The 21,529-nt window shown below is 43.1% G+C and overlaps 1 protein-coding gene across 1 annotated transcript in view; it reads left to right on the forward strand.

The window, feature by feature from the left end:
* The window catches only part of LOC124722546 (F-BAR domain only protein 2-like), a 313,554-nt gene that overhangs the window by 22,004 nt on the left and 270,021 nt on the right, over window positions 1–21,529 (forward strand). Inside the window, exons 2-3 of the mRNA XM_047247688.1 lie at window positions 1,283–1,374; window positions 19,218–19,434. Of these exons, the coding sequence (XP_047103644.1) occupies window positions 1,283–1,374; window positions 19,218–19,434 (309 nt within the window). The remainder of the gene's footprint in view (window positions 1–1,282; window positions 1,375–19,217; window positions 19,435–21,529) is intronic.

Consider the following 21,529-nt stretch of genomic DNA (forward strand, 5'->3'; position numbering starts at 1 on the left):
GTCCCCCCCCCCCCTTCCCATTCAGTGTAGCTCTACGGCAGCAGAATATTCACCTGTTGTGTGGTGTGCCTGGATTTGATTCCTGGCTAATACAAAATTTTCAAACAAAGGTGCACGTTCTATGAGCATTTCTGTGACGTGTAAAATACATAAAGGTGAAAAAAGTAATGGTTTTTTCTTTTTAACCATCTTCTATAAAAGCTTAACAGTTATGAATTTATTTTTGTGCACAACATGTAATTAAAAATAAGATGATGTACATTTTTCATAAAAAGGAGCAGTAGATTTATGTTAATTAGCGTACGTTGGATAAATTTTCTTTCTGAACCATGTAGGTACTCGAACTATATGGACAAAATGAAATAAGACAAAAGCCAGTTCAGTCTAGAGTACAACCACTACCCCCCAACACCACCCCACTTCCATATTTATGTATTTTACACATCACAGAAATGCTTGTGGAAGCTGCATCTTTGTTTAAAGATTTGCTTCAGTGAAGAGTCAAACCACGCTCTCCATATGACAGACAAGCATTCTACCAGAGCCTTGCCTGTGAAAAAATTAGCGTTACATTAAGATATTAAAGATGCTCAGAAAACTTCAGAGTCATTTTTTTCAAATTTTTGAGAGTTGCATTGATCTGCTTTGTGATATTGGTACTTGAATTCTGAACTTCACGCAGCATAAATATAAAAAAAAATACAAAAATCCAATTGTTGTGCGGTCTCTTGTTAGCATCTGATGTTTCTCCAGTTTTCCTGTATGTGGCATAAATCTTTGATATGGTGCCTCTTGAAAAACAACACACTTCAGCTCCTTTGGTTATGGAAATACTCACCATATGGCACCAACAATTTGCCCATGTTCGAATTCAGTTAACTCTGACATGATGCTCTTACAACTACCCAGAATGCTGTTCTGACCATGACTGACATTTGCAGCATATCAGACATATGCCATTCATGGTCAAATAAAACAGCACAATCTGCAGACTTGGCTATCATCTACGTTTATGTTGATGAATGCATTTATTGCGGTGTTTCCATGTTTTAGTCCAACCTTTATATCTCTGAAGAGGCCAAAAATGCATCAATTTTCCGTGTTTGGAATGAAGTGCAACAAAATGCTGCTAGATCCAGAGACTAGGAAAGAGACCATTTGTTGACAGGTTTCTCACTTCTGCAGATTGAGAACTAGATAAATTAGAAGCTAAGAAAAAAATGTGTGAATGCAATAGTGTCTGCCATTAAAATCAGTGAGTAAGAATACTTTAATTTTTTAGGGAGAGAAGAACAATGGCTTCACTGTTCTTTATCAGAATATGAAACATGGTTTGGTTGCAAGCAAAGAATTTGCCGACTTCCTCAGGGAAAGGTAGGTGCATGCATTAAACATACAGTTTTATTTTTAGTAGTGATACATTACTTGCTGTCACCATTACTTGCCCATGATACTGCTTCCTTCAATTGGTATCATTTTGATGCAAGTCTCTCAGATCTTATTGTCTTGATTTGTGACTGTATGAACATAGTCTTCTCCTTCTTTCTCACTTGTTTTCAAGTTATGAAAATTATGTATGCCTGAACAATTTATTGAAAAGTATAAAATAATTTTTAAACAAAAGTCATTTTTCTTTTATGAAAATTGGATGTTTCCCTTTAAATTTGTGTTTATATAATGGAAACACTCTATAGACTACAAGTAATGGAAGGAGTAAAAGTAATAACTCGTTCTATAGTGAAAGCTGTGTGTGTGTGTGTGTGTGTGTGTGTGTGTGTGTGTGTGTGTGTGTAGGGGAGTCAGTCAGTAAGTCAGTCATTATGCTTAATTTTAATGTTGCATGTGGAAGTCTTGTTTGTTTGTTGTTGTTGTTTTTTTATTTTTAAACTAAAAAGTTAATCTTTTTAGTGATGAACCATATTGAGATAATTTCATTTTAATGGTGGCGATGGAAACTGTCTATGAGTAGAGTTGTATTAGGTATACCTTTCATTTGGAAGACTGGTACAGGGTAATGGTTAAGCAAATAACTGATAATATTGTGAGTGGCATTTGGTTCACTTGGTCAGGATCGCGTAATAAACTGTGGGAGGGCTACACCATTTCTAGGATGCAGTATTCGTTTCAGAATACTACTTACAAAGAGGAAACAATGAGGCCCTTTGTAGAGGGGACTCCCCAGGTGGCTCAGGACTCTTTTGTATGTGCATGGCAAGCATAGAGTGCCAAGCTATTGCAGCACCTACTTCCTTTCTTGTGTGGCAATCATCAGTCTGCAATTATCCTTACATCCTTCACTTACCTTACCATGATGGCAGCCTTTGATGTTGATACAACTGTCCCAAAGGTTCTGCCTTCTTTACTGAACATCTTTGTTCATTTACGGTACTTCATCTTTTGTCTAAAGTAAATTTTGGTCCCCTTCTGGGTTTCCCACTGTAGTGTGGACTGACTAGAGAGCAACATCCAATGTCAAATCTTCTGCCTATGGTGTTGACAACACTATGCACAATAACTGCCTTGATTCATATGTACACACTTCAAAGCCACTGTGGTAGCTAGTCTGACATGGTGGGGTCGTTAGGTAACCTTTCGTTAGAGCCCCCTGACACACAGGGATCACACTGCGATGCCAGAGCTGCTGTCTAACCCTGTATGGCAAGGAGCAGATGCCTGTCTTCATGGGGCATCAGGACTCTCGGCACCGGCCAACATGTCAGATGGCCCTTGCTGCGGCTGAGTCACACGTGTGGAGAGTGCCCTTGACTGAAGTTGGCAGCATTAGGGCAGACGTTTTGCACATGAAATGTATTAAATTACATCAAAACAATGGACATTATCATCAGGCTCTCTCTTCAGAGAGGAATTGAAACATCTTTGCAGACACTTACAACCGTACTGTTTTCCCTGTCTTGGTTACCCCATAGGAAGAGGGCCAAGCTGGACATCTTGGAGTGAAACAATCTATCCAACATTTTTATTTGGTTTGAACAGGGAGATAAAAATAAGTGTTCCTAGCCCACTAATCCCACACCGAAACAGGGTTTATTATATGGTTTCAATCCCTGTGATTCTAGTGAAGCCAACTATTACCCATAAAGAGTAGTAGGAGGACCTTTACTAGTTTTTTTTATTAAAGACGGTTTTTTCAAGGCGTGATGAACTTAATATTCTGTCTTTTAATCTCCAACACTTCACATTGGAGGATTAGATGTGATGCGGTTTCATCACCCTAACTAAACTGCGTACACCTATCAGCTTCTTTCTCCATAACCATCGTGTTTAGGTGTTTCTTAAAGTTCCTATGGCCTATCATTAGTTGTGCCATGAGTTCAGTCTGTCTTCTGTTCAAGCCCAGGACTACGGAACTTCTCTTAAAACAGGTTTTAGCATCATTAGCTTGCTGTGGAGGTCTGTTGTTGTTGTTGTTTTTTTTTACATGCTGCCTTCCAATGCAGTTCCATCACTTTTTTGAATTAACAGTCACCTTAGTGATGGCAAGGACAGGTTTCAGTCCAGTAAATGGAGTTGTTGCACCTGTCCTGTCAGTCGTATCAATGTGATCATTGCCACTGATTCCTGAGTTAGCAGGTACTCACAGAAGGTTTACCATGTTGCTTTCCCCTGTCTCACAAGGGCTTTGTGGCATTCTGAATGATCTTAGATCTCTTTACGAGAGCTGATAGGGATGTCAGAGTTTCTTGGCTATCTCAATAAATGTAGATGCTATGATTTTTGTAGCATATATGCAGATTCTCCTCTTCACATACACTGATAGTGGATATTTCCACTTGGAATACCATGGCCAGCATCGCTATAGAGATTGCACTCTAGAGTCGAGGTTGTGTCCCCTACACACTGATGTCAATGCTTTCGACTGCCAGTAAACTAGACCATGTCTCCTGCACAGTGCTGTGGTTTGTCCTCTCACTGCTCCCTTCTTCCAGTTGTTAAATTGAAAGGTATATTGAAGCAGCTGGAAGTTATTGTACAGTCAGCTGGCATTTCCCCAACCATTCCTATATTCATCACATTCCATATCATGATAAAGGGATTCAGGATATTCTGAAGTTATCCTTTTTTTCCAGTTTTAAGCCCGTATGCCCAGTCTGTTTTAACCCACAGGTGTGATGGGGCATATCCATCGTGGTTTCCACCTCAGCTGTTGGTGTGCTGCTAATTATACCTATTATGGCTAAGCAGACCAGTCTCATCATCATGCCAAGCTCCTTGGCAGCCACTTTCTGTTCTACATTGTTCCTCCATGTATCCAATTTGTACTATATACTTCAACTGATATGGATTCTTTTACTGAGACAAATCAATTATTGTGTGTGGAACATATTGAAGGTAAATTTGTAGAAGCTGAGTTGCTGGGGGAAAAAAACCAATGGATCACTATTTATTAATGCCTTCTCTACTGCATAGTCTATGGCCCTTGAAGCATGTGAACGTCTGGGTGGCATATGAGTGACCATTCGCACACACAAGACTTGGAATATCATCCAAGGTATCATCTTACGTCAAGACCTTACACTCCAAACAGACGAAGAGCTTCAGAAAAATCTTGAGCGGCGATGCGTTCATTGTGCCTGATGCATCCAAAATGGCCCCAAGGATAATCGAATAGATACAGTCACCTTTATCTTAGCCTCAGAAGAGAACGTCCTACCAAGAAAACTTAATTGTAATGTGCTTCAGATGTTTGCGCTTTGACCATATGTCATCCCACTGTGTGGTGGACCCAAAATGTGGTAACTGCAGATGATAACTCGTGAAGGTAGTGCTTGTGAATAAGCAACTTGTCATGTCAGTTGCACGTAACATTATCCTCCGTGTTCACCGGTTTGCTCAGCCTTCAAGAAATAAAATAAAATACTGGAATATAAATCTATTGACCACCTGTCATATACTGAGGCATGAAAAAAGATATGAACGCATACATCCCCTTGGTAAGACATCCAACTGTGCGAAATTCACAGCCATCACTCCCATGACCTCAATTTTTTTGGAAAACAGTTCTCCCACTGCCCTCCTTTCTTGTGATTTCCATGGCACCATCTTTGGAAACCATTCCCGCAATTGGCCAGAGGATCAGCTTTTTCCTAAGGTGTCTATGTGTCTGGGCTCCTTCCTGGGATTCCTGTTCATGCAAACCCTCAGATCAGAAACTCAATGTCAGCCAGTTGCTGAAGGAACTGCGATCTACAGGACATAGGGCTATTTGCTCTTCATCCATCCCCACAGTTGTCACAAACAGGCCCTTGCAGGAATACCATCCATCAAAGGCTGCTGCGGTGGTGGAGGAGGAGGACTGGGAAAATGCTACACCAGTGACCCTGGAGACGCCGCATACCCCCTCCCCCTCCTCCCCCCCTCTCCCCGCCCCTACCATCGGATTCTGAACTGATACGCGATGTGATTCCTCCCTTATTGGTGATGGGCAGTGATCCTGGAACATGACCTATTCTTCTGGCCCCTTCACTCCTAACTTGAACAACTTTGACTTGATTATTCAGTGGAATTGTTATGGATATCGTAATTCCTGACTTGGTCAGTCGGGGGGCAATCTCCAATACATGGTAACTGAAAAAACTCCACACGTCAAGATCGCTAAAAAACATTTTATTGGAAGACCAGTTTTGACAAAACTGTGCTGTCATAATCTGTTCTTATGCTTTTGAATTTGTACAATGTATTATCCATCAGTGTTAAAAATCACTTCACATTATGTATTTTTGCAATTGTGACGCCGAAGTGTAGTGATGTTCATGGTAGTGGAGTGTATGAGGTGTGTTCAGAAAGTAAGGTGACTTTATATTTTGACGAAAAAATATTTATTCATTCATCAATATTCATGTTGTTCCCTTCAAAATAATCCACCTCAGATACAATACACTTGTACAACGCTTCTTCCAATCCTCGAAGCACTTCTTATGAGCACTTTTTGGTACAACTTCGAGTACTTCCAGCGATGCAGTTTTTATTTCGTCAGTCATTGAAAATCTTTGTCCTTACAAAGGTCTCTTCAGTTTTGGGAACAGGAAAAAGTCGCAGGGTGCCAAATCTGGTGAATATGGTGGCTGAGGCATGATTTTGTTGTTTTCGGCCGAAAACTCTCTCTCAGGCAGCGATGAATGAGCAGGGGCATTGTTGTGATGCAAAAGCTGCGAATTGTTTTTTCACAACTTCAGATGTTTTTGTGTATTGCTTCTCACAAACGGTGCACAACGTCAAGGTAATACTTCTTATTGACCGTATGACATTGAGGCAAAAATTCATGATGCACTATGCCACGGTAATTGAAAAAAAAAAAAACAATGAGCAAAACTTTGACAGTTAATCGAACTTGGCTCTCCGGGACGCTTCCATTGGGGCGATTGAGTTTTGATTTCGATGTCATAACTGTAAACTTGTGTTCAGTCACTAGTTATGACCCATTTGAGCAAATCAGGATCATCCTTGACGTCATTCAAGATTTCCTGAGCAATACTCATCAGATGGTTCTTCGGATCAAAATTGAGAATTTTCGGAACAAACTTCGTTGACACACGTCTCGTGCCCAAAACATCCAAAAACATTGCATGACACGAGCAGACCAGTATACCAACATCTCTTATGGTAATTAGACGATTTTCCAAAACAATTTTCTTCACAGCTTCGACGTTATCGTCTGATGTTGATGTGCTGGGTCGTCCAGAGTGAGGTTCGTCATTGACATCTTCTCGACCATCATGGAAGAGCTTGTACCACTTTTTTACAATTTTTTACTTAGAGCAGACTCACCATGTGCCACTGTCAACATTTCAAGTGTTTTCGCACTTTATTCCATTTTTCACACAAAATTTGATGCAAATTCTTTGCTCCATTTTTTTATAATAATCGAAAATTGCCGAGCACACTGAAACACGTCTAACCTTTCTCTCTGTCAAAACAAATGAAGTATGCTGCACACTTGAAACTGTGAACATATGCACCAATATAACAAAATAAAGATCAATAATCGAATGCACATTGCCCACTCAGTTTGGAAAGTCACCTCACTTTTTGAACAGCATTTGTAAATATGCAATGTAAAGCGACTTAAAATACTGATGGATAATACACTGTTGGAAAAAAAAAAATCGCAGTACCAAAAAGTAAATAATGTAGGATAATGAAATTTTAGGAATATGTTTGTCTAGGTACATACTTAAGTGATTAACATTGCAAGATCCTAGGTTAATGTAAGTGCAAGATATTGGTACCAGAGGTCAGTTTGTGGGATGTAGTTCCATGCCTGTTGCGCTTGATCATACAATACAGGTATGATTTAAAACTGTTTATGGATGACGCCGGAGTTGTCATCTGATGTTGTTCACATGTTGACACTCTGTAGACTATGTTGGGTTACAACAGCGATATGTGGGCGAGTCTTATTATGTGGGAAAACACCATGAAGAATGCTGTTTATGAAGGGCAGCACAACAGGCCAAATCACGAGACTGACGTATAAATTTGCGATCAGGATGCATGGGATAACCACGGAGTACTCTTGCTGTCATGTGAAATCGCACCCCAGACCATAACTCCAGTTGTAGGTTCAGTGTGTCTAGCACACAGACAGGTTGGTTGCAGGCTCTCAACAGGTCTCCTCCTAACCAGCACGTGGCCATGACTGGCACCGAGGCAGAACCAGATTTCATGAAAAAACAGACCTCCATCCTGGCCTCCAATGAGCTCTTGCTTGACACCACTGAAGTCCCAAATGATGTTGGTTTGTGGTCCGTGGAATACGTGCTTCAAAGCATCTTGCTCAGAGCTGTCCTTGATGTAATTGATTTGTAACAGTTTGCTGTGTCACTGTGGTGCCAATAGCTGCTAAAATTGCTGCTGCAGATGCAGTACAATGCGCCAGAGCCGTACACCAAACAAATGGTCTTCCCTCTTGGTAGTGCCCGGTCGTGCTGCAACCGTACATTTTTGAGACCACCACTGCCAGCAGTAATGTACAGTGCCTCCATTCCTGCAAAGTCTTTCCGCAAAGACCTCCAGCTTCTCGTAACCCTATTATACGATCTTGTTCGAACTCGGTGAGGTGTTGATAATGGTGTCTTTGTCATCTTAAAGGCGCTCTTGACTAACATCAGTTCACCATCCCAGTGTCAAAGGCAAATAATCCTCACGACTGTTACAGCATGTATTCAAAGCAAGCCTGATTCACAGCATCATAGTGATGCTACTAGCGCCACTCTTATGCAACTGGTGCGAAATTTGAGTAGGCTTCAACTTTCAGGTATAGAAACACTCCTACCAACTTTCATTGATGTTGAACATCTCCTTCTTGGTGCTGCGATTTTTTCCCCCCATTAGTGTATGTTGTAAAAATTCAAAAGCGTAAGATCTGATGATGACAATATAGCTCTGTCAAAACTGGTCATTCCATAAAATTCTTTTTTAGTAATCGTTGCTTGTGAAGTTTCCTTCAGTTACTCTAATGGATATTACTGTCACCTGCTGAAACTATAACACTGATCACATCAGTGTGAACCAATGTACAGACCCCTCTAGGTGATGATCATTTCCCAACGCTGTGTGGTTATCATGCATTCTGACGGAAGTGTGCTGGTCCTGAGAGGGCATGCATCTAGAGGGGTCTGTACATTGGTTCACACTGATGTGATCAGTGAATGTACTCCCCTTTGCACCCTGATGGAAGCAGTAGTGGTGCAATTAAAAATGACCTTGTCGATCACCATTTGCAATGTTTACTCACCTCCCGGCAGGCCACTTACTTTGTTTGACCACCTTGATCCAACAACTCCCCCCCCCCCCCTCCCCCCCCCTGGCCCACTTTTACTCCTTCTTGGGCATTTCAATGATCACTACCCCTTCTGGGGGAGTATCAATTCATTTTGTAGAGGCGTTTTGATGGTTGATCTTATGATCCCTTGTGGGTCTGGGGGTTAGAATAGGCCCAATGTATCCCTGCCTGTCGTAAGAGGTTACTAAGAGGAGTCTCACACTTTTCAGCCCTATAAATTCTTCTGTCCTCTTTCACCCCCATGACAGTATTGGATTTCTCTGTGCCTAATATCCAGTACAGTAGCCAGTCTGTTGCGGTGGGGCCGTCATCTACCCATTTGGTGTTAGCCCCCCTGACAACACAGGGATTTCGCTGCTGATGCCTGAGCTGTAAACTCCCCACGTATGCCAAGGAGTAGATGCCTGTCTTCCTGGGGCATCAGGAATCCTGGCAACGGCCATCATGCCAGGGGGCCTTTGCTTTGGCTGGTTGGTGTCCGTGGGTACAGCCCCTGATCAGAGTGGGTGGCATCAGGGCAGATGACCCACAATGAAGCGGACTAAGTCATCTCTTGCTGGTGACCGTACGGCGGCAGCAGTCTCTAAGAAGGGCAAGATCGAGTACAGTGCTGACAGATATGACCCTAAATTGTTTCCCTCCCTCGCTGCACCATGGGAGGAACATAGGGCTACAGGAAGAGAACCATATTCACCTCGGTATTTAGTATGTAGCAGAATGGATGGGGGCTCCTTTGTATCTATGAAGCCTCAATTTTTTGTTGAACATCTTGAGGATAAGTTTGGGGAAGTGACAGCGCTGTCCAAGATGAGAAGCGGTGTAGTCTTGATTCAGACAGCATCCCCAGCGCAATCCCAGGTGTTACTCGCTTGTGACCGGCTGGGTGATATTCCTGTTTTCATCATTCCCCATAAAGGCCTCAACATGGTCCAGAGGATTATTTTCCATCGGGACCTCCTCTTGCAGTCTGACGACGAGCTCCGGGCCAATCTAGAACGGCGGGGCGTTCATTTCATCCGGTGCGTTTACAGGGGACCCAAAGACCATAGGATTGCTACCGGTGCCTTCATCTTAGCCTTTGAGGGTGATTCATTGTCTGAAAAGGTAATGATGATGGTTCACCACTGTGACGTTAAAACATACATCTCTCCCCCTATGCAGTGCTTTAAATACTGGAAATTCAGGCACGTCTTCCTGCTGCACTTCCAACGCCACATGTTGAGACTGCAGATGTCCACTGCATCCTTATACTCCGTATGCCTCCTCCCACTTGTATCAACTGTTGAGAGCAGCACTTCCCCTGCTTGCCAGACTGTGCAGTACTCCAAAAGGAGCAGAAAATAATGAAGCACAAGACCCTGGACCAGTTGACTTACCAAGAGGCTAAACATAAATTTGAACAATTACACCCTGTTCGGTTGACGTCCACATATGCTGCAGCTACATTACCAGCGCCATCACAAGTACCAGTTGTACCATGCTGTGTGCTACAGTGTGCCCTCCGGGCCTCCAGAATACATATGCCCCCTTAGTGGTAGGGGGAAAATCTCCTTCCATTGCTCTCAAAGTACCTACTCGGGATCGAGGCCCCCCAAACGCAGGGGATATTGATCCCCTTCCCCCAGCCAGAGAAGCAACAGCCTCCTCCTGGCTCCTTTTGTGCGGAATGTGTGCCTCTTGGGGCCCTGTCTCCCAAGGTCTCCACTAATGCCACAGCGGACACTCGCCAGTGGCTAAAGGAGCCGAAAGCTGCTGGATGAAGAGTTTCACGGTCTTCCTCCTTGCCTGAAGCTACTTCAGAGAAGTCCTCCCAGCAAGCCCCTAAAGGGAAGCAAGATGGCAAACAAACATAGAAGTCTGCTAAGAAAAAGGACCCTCTGGTGGCCCCATCACCACCGAGTCCCTACCAGTTCTGCACCGGGAACTGCACCTGCGGATTAGGTGGAGATCTCAGCATCACCTGAGGACCTGGATCTCATTGATGCCTCATTCACAGTAGGAATGGATACAAATACTTAATCAGTGGCAGCAGGTGATCCTGAGGCATAACCTGTCTCCTTGCATGCTTCATACCTTCCCAGCCTCACAATAACGTCATCCTCCAGTGGAATTGCGGCAGTTTTTTCCACTACCTGGCTGAGCTATCGCAACTGTTTAGCTTTACTCCTGCTTTCTGCATGGCCCTCCAGGAAACCTGCTTCCCGGCAGTGCGGACCCCTTCCCTCCGCAGCTATAAGGGATATTACAGGAACCGTAGTGACTATAATAGTGTGTCAAGTGGAGTTTGTGTTTATGTCCGGAATTCAGTATGCAATGAAGCTGTGCCCCTTCAAACCCCTCTTGATGCTGTGGCTGTCAGGATAGGGATGACACAGGAAATAACTGTCTGCAATGTATATCTTCCTCCAGATGATGCAGTACCCCTGAACCCATTGGCTGCACTGATTCAACAACTCCGTAAACCTTTCCTACTAATGGGAGATTTTAACACCCATAACCCCTTGTGCGGTGGCACTGTGCTTACTGGCCGGGGTAGAGATGTCGAAACTTTCTTGCCTCAACTCGACCTCTGCCTCTGAAATACTGGCGCCTCCACACATTTCAGTGTGACTCGTGGCACTTACTCGGCCGTTTATGTATCCCTCTGCAGCCCAGGACTTCTCCCATCTGTCCACTGGAGAGCCCACGATGAGCTCTAAATGCTCGCTCGAACGAAAAAATGGCTGACTTCGAAATAAGTGTCCAAGGAATAGAAAAGCAACTGAAATCACTCAATAGAGGAAAGTCCACTGGACCTGATGGGATACCAATTCGATTCTACACAGAGTACACGAAAAAACTTGCCTCCCTTCTAACAGCCGTGTACCGCAAGTCTCTAGAGGAACGGAAGGTTCCAAATGATTGGAAAAGAGCACAGGTAGTCCCAGTTTTCAAGAAGGGTCGTCAAGCAGATGCGCAAAACTATAGGCCTATATCTCTGACGTCGATCTGTTGTAGAATTTTTTGCTCACGTATCATGTCGTTTCTGGAAACCCTGAATCTACTCTGTAGGAATCAGCGATCGTGAGAGACCCAACTCGCTTTATTTGTTCATGAGACCCAGAAAATATTAGATACAGGCTCCCAAGTAGATGCCATTTTCCTTGACTTCTGGAAGGCGTTCAATACAGTTTCACACTGTCACCTGATAAACAAAGTAAGAGCCTACGGAATATCAGACCAGCTGTGTGGCTGGATTGAAGAGTTTTTAGCAAACAGAACACAGCATGTTGTTCTCAATGGAGAGACGTCTACAGACGTTAAAGTAACCTCTGGCGTACCACAGGGTTGTGTTATGGAACCATTGCGTTTCACAATATATATAAATGACCTAGTAGATAGTGTCGGAAGTTCCATGCGGGTTTTCGCAGATGATGCTGTAGTATACAGAGAAGTTGCAGCATTAGAAAATTGCAGCGAAATGCAGGAAGATCTGCAGTGGATAGGCACTTGGTGCAGGGAGTGGCAACTGACCCTTAACATAGACAAATGTAATGTATTGCGAATACATAGTAAGAAGGATCCTTTATTGTATGATTATATGATAGCGGAACACACACTGGTAGCAGTTACTTCTGTAAAATATCTGGGAGTATACGTAAGGAATGATTTGAAGTGGAATGATCATATAAAATTAATTGTTGGTAAGGCGGGTGCCAGGTTGAGATTCATTGGGAGAGTCCTTAGAAAATGTAGTCCATCAACAAAGGAGGTGGCTTACAAAACATTCATTCGGCCCATACTTGAGAATTGCTCATGAGTGTGGGATCCGTACCAGGTCGGGTTGAGAGAGGAGATAGAGAAGATCCAAAGAAGAGCGGTGCATTTCGTCACAGGGTTATTTGGTAAGCGTGATAGCGTTACAGAAATGTTTAGCAAGCCTTTCACCTCTGCTGTCACCATTGAATCTCCCCAACATGGTATCATCGATGCGGTAGCTGAGCAGGTCACTAGAACGATCATTTTTGCGGCGAAAAACACGATCCCTTGTTCTTTAGGGTGCCCCTGGCGAAAGTCAGTACCCTGGTGGTCGCCGGAAATTGCCGAGGCCATTAAAGAGTGTTGGCGAGCTCTACAGTGACATAAGTGGCACCCTTCCCTAGAGCACCTAATAGTTTCTAAACAGCTCTGTGCCCATGTTTGCCAGCTTGTAAAAAGACGGAAACAGGTGTATTGAGGAGGTATGTCTCGACCATTGGGTACAATATGTCAACTTCCTAAGTCTGGGTGAAGATCAGATGTGTTCGTGGGTATCAGACCCCAACAGGTGTTGCTGGCAATAACGTCAGTGGCGTGTTATCTACTGACGCAAATGCAATTGCCGAGCACTTTGCCGAGCAGTATACTCGAGCCTCTGCGTCAGAGAATTACCCCAGCATTTCACACTCTCATATGACGGTTGGAAAGGAAAGCACTCTTGTTCACTGAACGTCACAGTGAACCCTATTATGGTCCATTTACAGATTGGGAGCTCCTCAGCATCCTTGCACACTGCCCCAACACAGCTCCTGGGACAGATCAGATCCACAGTCAGATGATTAAACAGCTCTTGTTTGACTGCAAGTGACATCTCCTCATCATCTTCAACTGGATCTGATGTGATGGTGTCTTTCCAATGTCAGGAGAGCACCATCATTCCAGTGCTCAGACCCGGTAAAAACCCACTTGATGTGGTTAGCTATTGGCCCATCAGCCTCACAAACGTTCTTTGTAAGCTGTTAGAACGTATCGTAAGTCGGCAGTTGTGTTGAGTCCTGGAGTCACGTGGCCTACTGGCTCCATGCCAGGTCAATTTCCGTCAGGGTTGCTCTACCATTGATAATCTTGTTTCCCTCGAGTCTGCCATTCGAACAGCCTTTTCCAGACACCAGCACCTGGTTGCCATTTTTTATTTACGAAAAGCTTATGACACGACATGGCAACATTGTATCCTTGCCACGTTGTATGAGTGGGTCTCTGGGGCCAGCTCCCGATTATTATCCAAAGTTTCCTATCGCTCCATACTTTCCATGTCCAAGTTGGTGCCTCCCCTAGTTCCCCCCATATCCAGGAGAATGGGGTCCCACAGGGATCTGTGTGGAGTGAATCTCTATTTTCAGTGGCCATTGACTGTCTAGCAGCGGCTGTCAGTTCATTGGTCTCACCTTCTCTGTAAGCAGATGACTTTGCATTATGTACTGCTCCTCCAGTACTGGAGTTGCTGAGCGGCGCTTACAGAGAGCCTTCCCAAGACGCAGTCATGGGCTCTATCCCACGGTTTCCAGTTTTCACGCATGAAGTCGTGTGTCTTGCACTTCTGTCAGTGTCGTACTGTTCATCCGGAACCAGAACTTTACCTTAATGACGATCCACTCACAGTAGTGGAGACATCAATTCTTAGGGCTGGTTTTAGATGCCCAATTGATGTGGCTTCCTCATTTTTGTCAGCAGAAGTGGAAGTGCTGGCAGCACCTCAATGCCCCTTCTCTGCCTGAGCAGCACCAACTGGGGTGCAGATCGCTCTACACTGCTGCAGCTCTACAGAGCCCTTGTTCAATCCCACCTTGACTAGGGGAGTCTGGTTTATAGTTCGGTGGTGCCCTCAGCATTCCGTTTACTCGACCCAGTGCACCACTGTGGTGTTTGCCTGGCAACAGGAGGTTTTAGGAAAAGTCCGGTGACCAGCGTTCTGGTGGAGACTGGAGTCCCCCCATTGCAGGTTAGGCATGCACAACTGCTTGTCAGTTACGTTGCATACATTCAGAGTTCTGAGCATTCGAATTATCATCTCCTTTTCCCATCCATGGCGGTTCATCTACTGCATCGGAGGCCCAGGCCTGGGCTTAAGATTGCGGTTCATGTCCGATCTCTTCTGTCTGATGCCTTTACCACCTATACTTGAGGTCCATTCACGTACACCTCCATGGTATACGCCTAGGCTGAAGCTTCTCCTGGACCTTTCACATGGTCCTAAGGACTCAGTTAACCCCACAGCACTCTGCTTTCACTTACTTTCGATTCTTGACATGTACCGGGACCATGAAGTGGTTTACACCGATGGCTTGATGGCTGATGGTCATGTTGGCTTCGCTTATGTTCATGGAGGACATATTGAGCAGCACTCCTTGCCACATGGCTGCAGAGCTAGTGGCCATTTCTTGTGTTTATGAGTGCATCCGCGAATGCCCTGGCGAGTCGTTTCTTCTCTGTTCTGACTCCTTGAGCAGCCCACAAGCTATCGACCAGTGCTAACTCTCCATCCTTTGGTAGCGACCATCCAGGAGTCCATCCATACCCTGGAATGGTCCAGTTGTTCCGTGATGTTTGTGTGGACCCCAGGCCAAGTCGGAATCCCAGGAAATGAACTTGCCGACTGGGTGGACAAATAGGCTACACATAAACTGCTTCTGTAGATCAGCATCCCTGTAACTGACCTGTAATCATTATTACATGATCATTTTTCAGCTTTTGGGGGCAGAATGAGATAATCTCAGTATGCACAACAAACTGCATGACCTTTAAGTAGACTACGAATGTGCGCAAGACCTCCATGCGGGCCTCTCACAGGGACTCCGTGGTTCTCTGCCTGCTCCGCTTTGGCCATACATGGTTATCACATGGCTGCCTCCTCTGTTGCGAGGACCCAGCTCGGTGTCACTGTGGTTCACATATGACTGTCGTCCACATCTTGCTGGACTGCCTCCTTTTAGCCACTCTGCGGCAGACTTTTAACCTTCCCAGCACCCTACCTTTGGTTTTGGGCAACAATGCCTCAACAGCAGATTTAGTTTCACATTTTACTCATGAGGGGGGTTTTTGATCGTACCATCTAAGAGTGGGCATTTAGCGTTCTCTCTGAGGTCACCACCCTCCTTCCATTTTTACTTTGTCACACATTCTTTGCATTTGTTTGTCTTGGTGGTCGTCTGTTCCCTACATGTGTTCATCTCGCCTTTGGAGTGGACATTTTAACGTGTTGTAGAGTGGCTGGCTCATCCTCTTTTATTATTGTGACCAGCCAATGCAGACCATATGCTCTATGGTTTTAATACCTTCTTCCACTTTTCCTTGTGGTGTATGTTTTCCCTGTTTTTTGTTCATTCCATTCATTTTCTATTTAGGTGTGGTGTTTGGTGTTCTTGTGCCTTGGGCCTTGCTTGCATCAAGAGAAAGGGACTGATGACACTGTAGTTTGGTCCCTTTATACCCCAAACAGACCAACCAACCAACGATCTTCTGATTGACTATCCATGACCTATCTCCCCTCAGTATTTGTACCCACTTCAGTGCTGTCCATGGCACCTTTTCAGTTACCGATCTAATGAATTGTTCCCCAGTCTCGTGGCTTCACTGCATATCAATCTTTGACAGTGACCACTTTCCAGTGATCCTGTTACTTCCTTGCCACTGCCATATGGACTGACTACCACATTGGGTGCTTTGAAGAGCCAACTGGCACATGTCTGCTGTTACGCTCACCCTCTTTATGTAAGATTGTGTCTCCGAGGTAGTGCAAGACACACCCGCACCACTTCGAACTGCTGTTGCCTTTCCTACAGCTTCCCTCCACAGCCAGCCAGTGCCATGATGGACCAAAGACATTGCAGTAGCTTCGCAGAATTGCTGAAGAGCTGTGAAAAGTTTAAAGTTTCATCAGTTGCAGGCTGACCTTATCACTTTTAAGCGACTTTTTGCTGGGGCTCTCTATCTAACGAACACAGTAAGAACGGAGGAAGTGTCCCTGGGAACGTATGCCTCATCACCCCAGTTGGTGGCCAATCTCCATAGTCCTTGTACCACGAAAGATGAACAGTAGAATTAGTAGTATGGAGTCATTCAAAAGAAACTACAGCAGTCATTCGTTGAACAGTAGATTGGAAAACATTTAGTACTTGGGTAACACATACTTGACTGTTGTATGATAAGGTGTGTTCTGTTCTGCATATTCAGTTCCAGAGACAGACTGAAAAACTTGGCAGATGGATCCCAGATTCTCAATTCTAAGTTAAAAGGTCTCCTCATGACACACTCATTTCATTCCCCGCAGAAATTCCTAACAGTAATTTTAGGGTCTTTTACTGTATTCATACTTATACACATACAATGTTGGAAATATTTCGCCAGCCGGAGTGGGTGAGCTGTTCTAGGTGCTTCAGTCTGGAACCACGCGACCGCTACGGTCGCAGGATCGAATCCTGCCTCGGGCATGGATGTATGTGAGGTCCTTAGGTTAGTTAGGTTTGTTGTTGTGGTCTTCAGTCCTGAGACTGGTTTGATGCAGCTCTCCATGCTACTCTATCCTGTGCAAGCTTCTTTATCTCCCAGTACCCACTGCAACCTACATCCTTCTGAATCTGCTTAGTGTATTGATCTCTTGGTCTCCCTCTACGATTTTTACCCTCCACACTGCCCTCCAATGCTAAATTTGTGATCCCTTGATGCCTCAAAACATGTCCTACCAACCGATCCCTTCTTCTAGTCAAGTTGTGCCACAAACTTCTCTTCTCCCCAATCCTATTCAATACCTCCTCATTAGTTACGTGATCTAGCCACCTTATCTTCAGCATTCTTCTGTAGCACCACATTTCGAAAGCTTCTATTCTCTTCTTGTCCAAACTGGTTATCGTCCACGTTTCACTTCCATACATGGCTACACTCCATACAAATACTTTCAGAAACGACTTCCTGACACTTAAATCTATACTCGATGTTAACAAATTTCTCTTCTTCAGAAACGATTTCCTTGCCATTGACAGTCTACATTTTATATCCTCTCTACTTCGACCATCGTATATCCTCCTTTCAAGACACTGTCCATTCCGTTCAACTGCTCTTCCAAGTCCTTTGCTGTCTCTGACAGAATTACAATGTCATCGGCGAACCTCAAAGTTTTTATTTCTTCTCCATGGATTTTAATACCTACTCCGAATTTTTCTTTTGTTTCCTTTACTGCTTGCTCAATATACAGATTGAATAACATCGGGGAGAGGCTACAACCCTGTCTCACTCCTTTCTGAACCACTGCTTCCCTTTCATGCCCCCTCCACTCTTATAACTGCCATCTGGTTTCTGTACAAATTGTAAATAGCCTTTCGCTCCCTGTATTTTACCCCTGCCATCTTCAGAATTTGAAAGAGAGTATTCCAGTTAACGTTGTCAAAAGCTTTCTCTAAGTCTACAAATGCTAGAAATGTAGGTTTGCCTTTTCTTAATCTTTCTTCTAAGATAAGTCGTAAGGTTAGTATTGCCTCACGTGTTCCAACATTTCTACGGAATCCAAACTGATCTTCCCTGAGGTCCGCTTCTACCAGTTTTTCCATTCGTCTGTAAAGAATTCGCGTTAGTATTTTGCAGCTGTGACTTATTAAACTGATAGTTCGGTAATTTTCACATCTGTCAACACCTGCTTTCTTTGGGATTGGAATTATTATATTCTTCTTGAAGTCTGTGGGTATTTCGCCTGTCTCATACATCCTGCTCACCAGATGGTAGAGTTTTGTCATGACTGGCTCTCCCAAGGCCATCAGTAGTTCTAATGGAATGTTGTCTACTCCCGGGGCCTTGTTTCGACTCAGGTCTTTCAGTGCTCTGTCAAACTCTTCACGCAGTAACAACATTATTACAGAATAATTATTTAAAGAATTTGGAGGTGGTTGTTTTGAGGTGTTGAATAGATATGTGTGTACTTCAGGTGGCATATAAATATGATTTTGACAAGTTAAAACAGCATAACATTTGTACTCGTTTATACAATCAGGAGTAATGTTAAAATGGCTTAAATTTCATACTTGTTAATAACAATCAGGTGAAATGTTACAGACGTTAAGTACAATAATCATATTGGCTATAGTAGTAAAATTATACATAGGTGACAATTTAAAATAAAACGGTGACTGGTAACAGTAAACTTGTTGTTTCATTTAATGTCAATAACAGTCACGGTAAAGCCTAACTTAAAATGTTCGCATTTGTAGGTTTAAGTAGTTCTAAGTTCTAGGGGACTGATGACCTCCGATGTTAAGTCCCATAGTGCTCAGAGCCATTTGAACCATTTGGAAACATTTCATTGTATTTTTTGTTTGTAATCAGCATTGTATGGATATATATTTAGTGACTAATTATGTTACTGGGTGGCTTTAATTCAGATGGTTACACAGAACCTAACAAAATAAATAAATAAGCCAAGTACTTCATAACAATAGGTTTATAATATTCATAGACAGTGTAGAAACTTTCATAAATGAAGACAGTGAACTACTGATTTATATTCACACATGTTGGTAGAGAAGGATCTTGTTAAGGTTTAGCACCAAACTCGGTTAGTAATTATGTGAATATATAAACATAGAAGTATGTGCAGAGAGGAGGAGAAAATATAAGTTCATTTTTGTTACAGATCTAACATTGAAGAAAATAATTCAAAGTTATTGGCTAAGTTAGCTAAGCAAACAAGTTCTGGCAGTGTGCAAGGGACATTTGCTCCAGTTTGGCAAGTTCTCCGCTCTTCAGCAGAGAAACTGTCAAATTTGCACATGCAGATGGTACAGAAAGTTACTGAACTGGTGAAGGAAGTTAGCAAATATGCCGAAGAACTTCATAAAAAACATAAATTGGTAACTACATAGTAATTAATAAATGTAACTGTGTGATTACATACAGTTTACATCAAATTTTGGCATTATCTTTCTTAATGATTGTAACCTCACCTGTGTCTGAAACTGTAGCCTCTTTCATCAATTTCAGATGTGGTATTGTAACTGTATATTATTGTGTTTTGAGTCCAGTAACAAATTTTGAGCATTGAAGTATTTTCTGTTCCATGACATTCTCTTGCAGTTACATTATCGTGATAGTATATTCTCTCTCTTTTTTTTCCAACAAAAAGTATAATCTCTCCTTATACTACAGTAAGTACCTCTTAGAATCGAAGTTTTTTTGGTGATGGGTTTATTGTGTGTATTCCACGGTTAAAAGTGAACAATTTTACTTATGTCTGTAGTCTATTTTGTAATCAAATTTTCTTTTACAAACATTAGTTTGTTCATATGCTTGACAGTATAGTCTGTGATTATGCAATTTTTTTTATAAATAACTAATTATGGTGATTTTGATAAATATATCTTGGGCGGTAGTTTTACTTTGTTTTCGTTTCGTCTTTTGCGATTGGTGTTATACTACGTGTTAGAGACTCTTAATGAAGGGTAAGGAAGAGAACCCATAAATGATAAAGAGAGAGGTAGCAGGTTCATTATTCATATAATAAGAGAGCCACCTGTAAGTCAGAATATTGTTAGTTCACAGAATGGTAAGAACTGGAGTTAGTATGATGATTCGCATTGCGTAAAGCTTTTTTCCCTGTCAAAAACTATCAAGCTCCATTGTACTCCTTCTTTCCAATTGGAAGAGTGATGTCCTTGTCTTGGATGAGTATGCTGGATCATTCTGTCCAGTTAGACACTGAGCAAAGATGAATGAATGTGGAAAGAAATATTACAGAGCCCTAACATAAAGATTGCAAGCTGCTGCCATATGTTATTCAAGAGATAATCTCAAAGTTTTAATTATCACTGTGGAAAACTCAAGCTCAGGCCATGGAACATGGTGATGGTGTTTGTCCTTTTGTCCATATTCACCTTGCAGTGCAACACATTTTTCCTCACAATGCATAATTTGTTGGAGACATTGGTTGTAGAAGCAACATTTTTTTTAAAAAAAGAATCACCTCATCATCATTCTAGAAATGCATACCACACAATGGTTTCTTCATCAGAGAAGGGGAGGAAGTAGCTGGGTGCCATGTCGGGAGAAAAAAAGGGGCAAGGTAAAATTTGAGAGCCCAAAGAAGCAGTTCATGTGACTGTGTCTTTGGCAGAGTGAGTTGCTTGCTTTACTCCTTCATCTTGGGGTTGTAGTGATGCACCCAGTAAATGGAGATTGGGTCACCAGAGAAGTCTCACGAATTGACTTGACACAGCAGCAACATTTCTGCCTTCGTTCAGTGGGTGTTTTGAATGGGTGTGAGCAGTTGTGGAATCCAGCAGGTTGCACCTTTGACATGACGTAAGACCATGTTATACACTGAAAAGCAAAAGAAATTGGTACATCTGCCTAATATCGTGTAGGGCCTCTGCGAGCACACAGAAGTGCTGCAACACTACGTGGCATGGACTCCACTAATGTCTGAAGTAGTGTTGGAGGGAATTGACATCATGAATCTTGCAGGGCTGTCCATAAATCCATAAGAGTACGATAGGGTGGATATATCTTCTGAACAGCATATTGCAAGGCATCCCATATATGCTCAGTAATGTTCATATCTGGTGAGTTTGGTGGGTAGTGGAAGTGTTTAAACTCAGAAGAGTGTTCCTGGAGCCACTCTGTTGCAATTTTGGATATGTGGGGTGTCACATTGTGCTGTTGGAATTGCCCAAGTCCGTCAGAATGCACAATGGACATGAATGGTTGCAGGTGATCAGACAGGATGCTTACGTACATGTCACCTTTCAGTTATATCTAGACGTATCAGGGATCCCATATCACTCCAACTGCAGATGCCCCACACCATTACAATCACCTGCTGACATGCAGGATTCATACCCATACACATACATCCCCTTGATACAATTTGAAATGAGACTAGTCTGACCAGGAAACATGTTTCAGTCATCATCAGTCCAATGTCAGTGTTTACGGGCCCAGGCGAGGCAT

The sequence above is a fragment of the Schistocerca piceifrons genome, chromosome X (genome assembly GCF_021461385.2).
Source record: "Schistocerca piceifrons isolate TAMUIC-IGC-003096 chromosome X, iqSchPice1.1, whole genome shotgun sequence".
NCBI lineage: Eukaryota > Metazoa > Arthropoda > Insecta > Orthoptera > Acrididae > Schistocerca > Schistocerca piceifrons.